Raw genomic sequence first — 9,991 nt, 5'->3', positions numbered from 1 at the left:
AAATTGAAGTTAAGGACCAATCCATCGGGTTGGACGTATAAAATAATTTGTTAAAAATTTATGGGTAAAATATTTTTGTTAAATTTTATTACTTATTTTTATTCGTATATTAATTTACATCCAAACAAACTGGTAATGCTTTTAGGGTGGTCATTTTTAAGATTACACCTAGAAGACAATATTTGAATAATTCAATGTGAAAGAAATGTATATATAACTTAGGACACTGCTTAGCTACTCATCGGTGAGTAGTTTCACTTTACTGACCTCTTATGTGTCCCAATAAAAAAAATAACACATTAGTTTTAATAAAAAAAATAATAAAAAGTGAAAAAAAATCCGGATCAACCCGTTTCCATTCTCGCTTCCTGAATCAATCGACATTAACCTGAACCACATCCTTTCTCGATCTCCTTGTTATCGTGTTTGGGCACTTTGGAATCTCAACTTTCGAAACTCCATTCTTCATCTTAGCTTGCATGTGTTCAATGTTATAGATATTGGAAGGGAGACGAAAACTAGAAGGGTGATAAAGCCTGTTGGGGTAGTCGGGCCCATACTTTTCGTCTTCCATCGAATCCTTCCCGCACTTTCCTTTGATGCTCAGACTCTCCATCTCCATTGATATCTTCACGTTTTTATTGCTGAGACCAGGCATGTCCATTCTCAGATACATTGCTTTTTCATCCTAGTTCATGTCGATGCTTCTTCTTGCAAAAAATGTATCAAACACATCATCTGGTGCAACATCAACCAATTTCAATTCACATAACCGTATTAGCAATTCATAATTCACGGAGAGTATTCAAGTCAAAACTAACAAATCTGAGACTTAAATCAGAACAAAATCAAGACATTAAACTAAATCATAGAAATCAAGCGCAAATCGAACAAGTAAAGTTCAAAATCAATGTCAAATCAATACTTGCTCATTGATTGATGATGTCCATGGAAGTGAGAAGAAGAAGAATGAAAAAAGAAGTCAATCCGATGACTCTCTAGTGGAGAGAGGAGGGTATGGGTTTGGGAAGCCATGAAAAATAAAAAGAAAGGAGAAATGATGATTACCCAATTAAAACGGATTGATCCGGTTTTCTTTTCACTTTTTTATTATTTTGTTATTAAAGTTGATGTGTTATTTTCTTATTGGGACACAAAAGAGGTTAATAGGGTGAAGCTACTTACTGGTGAGTAGCTAAGCATTGTCCTTAAACTAATTGGAGCTTTTGGAATTTATGACCAAAAATATCATTTTCTTTACACAAACACGCTTTAATAGCAGCCACCGAACATGTGGTTCATAGTTGACTGACTTGAGTCACAGCCTTCCAGTTTCCTCAATTTCACACCAAGGTTGCAAGGGTAAATTTGTCATTTAACAGGTGAGAATTAAAAATACTAATAAAATGTATATCTCCTTCTCAAAACTTGTATCCATGTTTTTATTTTGAGATGTCTCAAAATATATGTCTCATTTTAAAAATAAATGTATTATTTTTTGTAATATTTCTAAATTATCTTTTTTACTCCATCCGTCCCATATTAGTAGTTCATTTTTCTCTTTTTACACGTCCAAAATTAGTTGTCCTCTTTAAAAAGTCAAAGTATATAAATTCTATATTTCCATCATTGTCCTTTATCTTTTTAAAAAATTTCAAACTTTGTAATTATATATATTTAAATTAGAAGGGACAAATTCGTTATTTTAAAAGGGGACAATGCATTAAATGCATGTCTCCTTAAAAACTCCCATTTCTAAAAATGGACCTCTAATGTGGGACGGAAGTAGTATTAAACAAGCACACATACTACTCACTACTATTTTGTTTTTGAGTAAGAATAAATTTGTAAATTCACTCTTATCAATATAATAAATAAAAGGGCAAATTTCATGAAACCCCTAATACTATCACTTTTTGTATCAAATACCCCCAACCTACTTTATAAAACCCCCAACACCATGAAAATTGATCACATTGCACCATGTCTGTGATAAAAGGACGAAACTACCCTTCTGAAATACCAAATCAATTTTAAAAGCCAAAATATGTATTTTACCAATTATTAAAATACCCTTGGTGACATTTAAGTCACCAAAGCACAAAACGACCGCCTCTTGAGTCATCTCCAGCTACGAGAAGTCCTTCCTTAATCAACGGGCCTTTGTCTGAAGAACCTGCAACTATACCTCCTACACCAAACGGCGCTACTTTCAACATACTCGACGTCGGATCAATCACTGTTGGTTTGTTTAACGTCACTTTGGTTACCTGTAGTTGATCGGAGGTTTCTCTTTAGATGTAAATTTGCACCGGAAGGCGGCAGCTCTACCTCTTCTTGATGGCACTCATCTCTATTTCTAACTACCGACAACTCTATATACCGGATAGCTGCAAGCCGTCCTCGTCGTTGATTGCGTTGCACCCACCACCAAAATCAGCAATGCTAAACCCTGTGGAGCGGTACTCCAAGCTTCAGAACTGAAACCCATCTTCAAAATTGACCTTCATCCGACCCAGTCACGCCAGCCATCACCGTGCCCAGCTCCCTGCCATCGCCACTGTCGATCAGATCACAGTCAGCCAGAGCCATTCAAGGGCGAGTCATCCACGGCTGAACTAGCCACACCAACAGCCGAGCTCACCATTGTTCCATGCTCTCTGCCGTGAACCGTCTCGTCATCTCTGATTGTCGTCGCCAGAAATCCTTTGACGTCGCTCTCTACCGCCTCTCTGTCGGTGTTCTCAACTTCATCATCACACCACATACATCACAACATCCTCACCGCCGGCACAACCCTCTGACATCGCTCTCACCACCACCCTCTGCCGCTGCTCTCTGTGCATTGTCAACACCACCAAAGCCCACATACGCTGCTGCCTCAGCCAATTCTCCATCAATCTCGGCTCATCTCCTTCACCTCCTTGGCCGACGAAGTCATCACACAACCTTCACTTTCTCTCTCTAAAACTATTCTCTCTATACATATATTGCTCTATCTGCATCAACACACAAAACGCGGTCGTTTTGTGCTTTGGTGACTTAAATGTCACTAAGGGTATTTTAGCAATTGGTAAAATATTTATTTTGGCTTTTTTAATTGATTTGGTATCTCAGAAAGGTAGTTTCGTCCTTTTATCACAGACATGGTGCAATGTGATCAATTTTCATAATGTTAGGGGTTTTATAAAGTAGGTTGGGGGTATTTGATACAAAAAGTGATAGTATTAGGGATTTCGTGAAATTTGTCCTAAATAAAATGACAATAATTGCCAGGGATTATGTGATCTCTAAGGGCTGATGTTTTTCCCATCACAAATGTACACATTGTTTGTAATTACAAAATGAGAAAAATAATAAATAAAGAAAATACAGGTGACTGAATTTATTTTTAGAAAAACTTAATTTCCTTCTCTATCAATTTTGTGATTGGACCTCATTAATCGATTAGTAAAAATCACCTACTAAATAAAAAAAAAAATTATAAAAAAAATCGATGAGTATGCAACTATTGTCATAAAAAAAATTCATTACAATAAAAAAAATTAGATTCTCTAAACAACTCAAACATATTTTGTGAAAGATTTTAATATCTAATGAAATGATGTCTTTTGAGAAATACATGTGTAAGATTGGACTTTAACCTACTATGTGATGAATTAATCAATAATCACAAAATTAAACATACAGAGATATTAATATTATTTATTTATTTTTGGTTATTATTTTTATCTCTTTAACTCATATGATGCCATGACTGAGTTTACACATGTAAATGGAATTTATTTATTTATTTTATTTTATTTTTGCAACAAACACATTGAGCCATAATTTTGCAACTACAATTCTTAATTAGTGATCTTAATACATCAAATATTTCCACTAGCATGTAAATGGATTATTTTTTTATCTCTTAGAATATGACAGAGTTTACAAAATTTGGACTTTAAAAGTTAGAATAAAAAGGTTTAAACTGAATTTTATTATTATTATTATTATGAATTTTGAGCGACACAAATTATAATATTTATTTTCAAACAAGTATCAATAAATAAAATAAATGCTTGAAAGCAATTTTCTGGGTTTGGCAAGTTGTTGTTGTTGGGGTATTTGGAAAGCTCGGAATAAGTGTGTGTATGATGATGAGTGGTGGGATTCCTCTCAAGTTGTTGATGTGGCGTGTTCTCAGTTCTGGGAGTATAAAGTGGTCTCATCTGCCATTTCTTCCATTCTTTGTTCCAAATCCTCTGTTTCTAAATTTCCCCAATTCTCTTCGTCTCCTTCTCGTTGGCTGCCTCCGAGGGTGGATTTGGTTAAATGTAATGTTGATGTGTCTTTTCTCACTTCTTCCCAGATGGGGGGTGGTAGTGCTGTCTTCCGTAATGCTATGGGCCATATTTTACAGGTGGTGATTTTTTCTCCTTTCCCTGCCGCTAGTGCCACAGTTGCAGAAGCTATCAATCTTAGAAAAGCGGTTCTTTGGGCTCTCTCATTTTCATATCTTAATGTTTGGTTTGAATGTGATTCTTTGATAGTGGTTAATTTTGTATATGGAGATGCTCCTGGGCCGACTGATATTCATCTAATTTGCTTTGATATCCAGGTGACATTTTGGCTATTCTCTTTCGCATATCTTAGCCATGTTCATAGGACTTGTAATGACCCGGTCAAGTCATGAATTTTTTCACGGATGAATTTTTTTCGTCCATCTTAGAATTTCACGGATGAATTTTTTTCGTTAAAATTTCTTGTCTGAGTTCAGTTTCTCGTCGCTTAGTGTCGTTTCGAGTGCTCGAAAATGGTTTATGAGTCTCTTTCTTTTGGATTGACAAAATCCTTTAAGGATCAAGTCATTTTCACATTTTTCATTTTTCGACACTATTCACTTTTTGTCTTTTTCCCGTTTGTCACTTTGTTGGCACAACCTCGCTTTTCATGTTCGGTTTTGCTTCCATTTTTGCATGCACTCATGATATATGATTTCTTACAAATGTGTATTTCTATTTTCTTATAAAAGTATGCTAAGTGTTTACTTTTCTTGTAAAAGGTATGAATGCATAACTTTTTTTGTAATAGTCTTAACTTGTGGGGTTTTATTGTAATTATGTAAAATAATTATTTTTCGTCTTAGGGACCATTTTGTAATTTAATTTGAAAGATATTTTCAAAAATGACTTTTTTATAATTTTTGAAAAGTGTGACAAGTATCACATTCTCATTGGTCCACTTGTTGGCATTTGTGTGGGGACACTTTAATGCCTTGGATGATGACATGTGGAGGGTGGAGATTAAACCACTTGTTGACCTAAGATAGGTGCACTTGTTGGCTTGGATAGTTGACAAGTGTAAACTTAGGATTAAGCCCACAATGGATGCTTGGATGAATGACAAGTGTATGCTCTAAATTAAGTCTTGCAATTATTTTTGGGTTACTTTGGGATTATGGTTTTAAAGAGGGATTTTTATGCAATTGACTAAGACTTGTATGTGTTGACCATGGTGTAAGATCACATAGTGAGTGGAGGATCTAATTCCTCCATTCACATTGCATCTCATTGTTTCATTTCCTCCCTCACCAAAAACCCTAGCCACCATTAGAGGAGCTTGATGTTTAAGCTTTGACCTTGATTTTTGAGGCCCTTCCACTCACCTTTGACCATGAAGCTTGGAACACTTTTTGTTCCCCATCATCCTCCTCTACATAAACCTTGAAAGGTTTGCCATTTTGTGTTGATTTGCCTTGGATTCAAGGGGAACAATTCTCTTGTGAGTTAGGGGATGTTATAGTTTATTTTCTGAGTCATTTTGATTACTTTTGTAATGGAATACAAGTGATATGCATGTTTTAATGTTAATTTGAGAAATTAATGATTGTTGTAACTTGCATATAATTCACTTTTGACTTGGTATGTGGCATGACCTTCACTTGATCCTTGTTATATAATTAATTTGAGTCATTTGAATGAGTTTTCAAATCTAGAGATTTAAATGAATTTAATTTAATTTAAATTCTATTTAATTGTACCTTGCTTGTTTTTCATTTTTGACTTGATACATAGCATGGCCATGACTTAATTCTTGTCATATATGTATTTTGGATCAATTAAACAACTTTTATAAATTAGAGATTTAATTAAATTAAATTAACTAAAATCTACATGATGATGCCTTGCTCATTTTGCTCTTTTGATTTGATATATGCAATGAACATGCTATGTTATTTAACATATATTAATTTGAGATTATTTGGAATAGATTTGAAATCTAGAGACTTTCTATGATTAGGTTGAAAATCTCTTAAAATGTAGTATTCTAATTATCTTGTGAGCATGCTACTAACTTGATTTATAATTAGTACTTGTGGCCTCTTAAAATGGTAATTGGACTTAACATGATATAGAATATCATTGATTTGCAAAACTTGTTTAAATGTATCTTGTGTAGGTATATAACTTGTTAGAATATTATTATTGTTTACCGTAAAAGTTAGTTACTAAATTGAAGCTTATTTAGTGCTTGTGGCTTAGGATGGTAATGTGGCTCAATTGTTGTAAAATATTCTTACTTTATGTATAAATTACATATTGAGGACAGACTTATCATATGTTATTTAGACTTGAATTCTAGGACATGAATTTTGTGGATTCAACCTTACTTGTGCATAAAATATGGTAACTTGCATTCGATTTTGTATAAGTTTTGAACTTATTGATTTTGGAAAGCTTGTGAAAACAATAATAATATGATGGCTAGGGTTTGGCTCTAGTATGGAGACAAGAGTCTTCTGAGTCATAAGTGCGCACTAGGTAGTACCTTGTAGGTCATAATTACCCGAAAATACTTGCTTGGTCTAGCGACCACATGTCCTAGTCTTTCCACTATTTGTTTTCGCATTTAATTTCAAGTTGTTATTCATGGATTACTTGTAGCTTAAGAATTGATATTTACTTTGGGTATTTGAATCCTATTTAGTATACTTAAACTTGTATACTTGCTCCGTAAGTTTAGATTGCATTTAGTATACTTGTGCCATGTATACTTGTCTTGTGCGTACTTGTTTAGCTTAGTTTACTTATGTTTATATACTTGATTTATGAGTACTATATATATATATATATATATATATATATATATATATATATATATATATATATATATATATATATATATATCTTATACTTGTGTATGTATGCTAGATATTATTTATCCCGTTTAACGTGATTTAGTGTACTTGTAAGCATGCGTACTTGAATGTCGTGTATTATGTTTTAATACGGTTTAGTATACTTGAGCATATATACTTGCATGCCGTAGTTTATTTTAATTGCATGAGTAGCTCAGGATGATCCCTGAGTCTCATCTTGACATAGACGTTAGGCGGCATGATCCTTTTGAACTGTTTCATGTTAGTCTAAAAAATCTGTAAGAAATCGAGTTTATACATGCTCATTCTCTACGAGCAAACTTGTTTACTCACCCCCAAAGTTTCTGGGGGATTTGTTTAGGTACGAAGACTTGGTTCGTGATGTTTATCATTACTTAGATGATTGTAGACTTGAAGGTTTTAATTCTTGTAAAGGTTGGCTTGAAATGCCACTTGTAGTCTTTTAGGTTAAAATGTGTATATTTGATTTTATTTATGTAATGTATACATAAGTACACTCTATGCAATGTATTTGAATTGTATGTAATGAGGCCAAGGGCCAAAGACACTTTATGTGATATGTATGCAAATTTTTAACTTCATTGTTACTTATGAAAGTTAGGAGATTTCATACATTGAAGGGTCATATTTTACATACAATATACCATGAGGCCGTAGGCCATTGTAGTACGTCTACTTTATCGTATTACATATGCTTGCATGTTCACTTTGGCACACAATACCCTTCTTGATGAAACAAAAACTTAAGGTTGCATTTTTTTGAGTTTTTACCCTATTCTGTTTCAGGGGCATTTCGGGTATTTCGTAATGTGTTTTTTTAATTTTTGCTGACGCATTCATGTAGAAAACTCAATTTTGGAAGGGATTTCTTTTTTGTGTTTTTCCAGAAAATATCATTTTGGCCTTCAAAAACCTATTTTTTTCTGAAAAATCTTTACTGCTAGGTTTTTTCTGAATTTTAATACAAGTGTACTTAATACTATTCATCAACTTTTTCTTGAAAAGCGTGACGACCGATCCGAAACTTTCGGGGGTCTTGTGAGTGTATTTTAAAATTGCATTTTCAATTTAGGCAATTTAAAAACCTCCCGAAGCCCCATTTCCTTTTCTTGGGCAGTAGCTAGGACAGATTTTTGCCCTCTTGACCTGATTTTCTTGGGGGCATTCTGGATAATTTACAATGCATTTTTTTTTTTTTGTTTCTGTCTGCACTACCGGGTAGAAAACTTGATTTTAGGGAGGTTTCTTCTTTGAGTTTTTCCAAAAAAGTCCGTTTAAATGCCCGTTTTTACTCTCAGTTGAAGCAGTAGTGGGTCAGCAACACTGTAGCAGTCGTGACCCTCGTAGGGCCACCGCGACATTATTTTTGTTTTTAACCTTTCTCCCACGTTCGGACTCCAAATCGAGTAAAAAAAATTTTGAACTTGACTAATTTTTCATCGTCTATTCAACGGTGTGCTTGGTTATGCCCGGATATTTCTGAATAATTACCAGTTTACCCTTTTGATTTATATGTCCGTTTTTTTTTTTTGTTTTGCCATTTCTCCTTCGTCCGGACTCCGAATCATGCGATTCTTGAGTCCATCATGATTAGTTTTTCATTATCTTTCCAGCAGTGTGCTCGGTAGCACCCCAATCCATATTTTTGTAAAATAACTATTTTACCCCTGGGGGCTTATTTGTCATATTTCCGATCTTTTGCTTCCGTATCAGTTCTCATTGAGTTTCACGATTTCATGGAAGGTCATCAAAGTGTCTTAGAGGCGTGTTGTGCCTTGGGAGACAGTTGTTTTATTTTTTGCTTCCGCATCTAGATCCGTTATCGGGTAAATTTTCAATTCATCACAAGACATACTGGCTTGAAAAACCAAGCCGTCACAGGACTGGCAATGAGGTCGCAAACGCCTTGGCGAAGTTTTCGCATCTGTATGGATACTACTCTTGGTTTTATTCCTGCTGAAGTTTTCGCATCTGTATGGATACTACTCTTGGTTTTATTCCTGCTGATATTCATCATTTAGCAGCCAAGGCCAGTATTTAATGTTTGTCTTTGCTGGGTTCTGTTTGCAAGGGTGAAAAAAAAAAAAAAAAAAAGTTAGAATTATTTGCAAAATATCTTTTCTTTTGTGCTATGGACATGAATTTGAAAAATCACAATTAACAATAATATATAGTATTATTTTCAGATTACCTTCCAAAACCCATTAGCTCTGAAAGCCCATCCCGATAAACAGGTGGTGCTGATAACGTGATGTTCCGCCGGCGGCATAGGCCACGCGCTTTCGCCGTCGAGAACTGTGTTGTGGTGGCGACCAGTCGGTCACTGGCGGACCTGGAGCACGATTCTAGGTTTTTTCTAAAAGAATTGGACATGTTGTCCGATGGAAGTGTCCGAAACGTAATTGACAATGTGCTCGAAAAAACTAGGTCAAATCCATAATGTGGTCAACAATGCCGGTGTACTCTCCCGTTTGCCTTCTTGCTGAAATCCCTTTATCTGCAGTTGAGCATACGATTTCAATACAAATGTTTATGGTATACTTCTCAATCAACACAGTTTTAGTATTTGTTCATTCGATTTCAACATAATTTAACAGAGTCATGTTTATTATTTGTTCATTTGATTTCAACATAATTTAACACAGTTATGTTTAGTATTTGTTCATTTGATTTCAACGTAATTCAACACAGTTATGTTTAGTATTTGTTCATTTGATTTCCCTTTTTGTCTTGATGTCATATCACAAGTACTATTAGTTACTTTAATTATTATTGAAGCCAAGTCAAAATTATGTTGATTAGAAAACAAGAATGTTTAAACTAGTA

The 9,991-nt window shown here is 34.4% G+C and overlaps 1 protein-coding gene across 1 annotated transcript; it reads right to left on the bottom strand.

Annotated features, from left to right (window-relative positions):
• Positions 1-373: 373 nt before the first annotated feature.
• LOC132281990 (heat shock 22 kDa protein, mitochondrial-like) lies at positions 374-676 on the bottom strand. The gene has a single exon (XM_059783633.1). The coding sequence runs from the start codon at positions 674-676 to the stop codon at positions 374-376; it is 303 nt and encodes a 100-aa protein (XP_059639616.1).
• Between the last annotated feature and the right edge of the window lie 9,315 nt (positions 677-9,991).

This window comes from Cornus florida, unplaced genomic scaffold (assembly GCF_030987335.1).
Source record: "Cornus florida cultivar Cherokee Brave unplaced genomic scaffold, ASM3098733v1 CherokeeBrave_3.0.0_Hap2_Chr11, whole genome shotgun sequence".
Lineage (NCBI taxonomy): Eukaryota > Viridiplantae > Streptophyta > Magnoliopsida > Cornales > Cornaceae > Cornus > Cornus florida.
The sequence above is the reverse complement of the archived record's forward strand: the minus strand, read 5'-3'. Positions and strand labels throughout refer to the sequence as shown.

Coding starts and splice junctions, on each gene's coding strand:
- LOC132281990 (XM_059783633.1), bottom strand. CDS start 676: ATGTATCTGAGAATGGACATGCCTGGTCTCAGCAATAAAAACGTGAAG.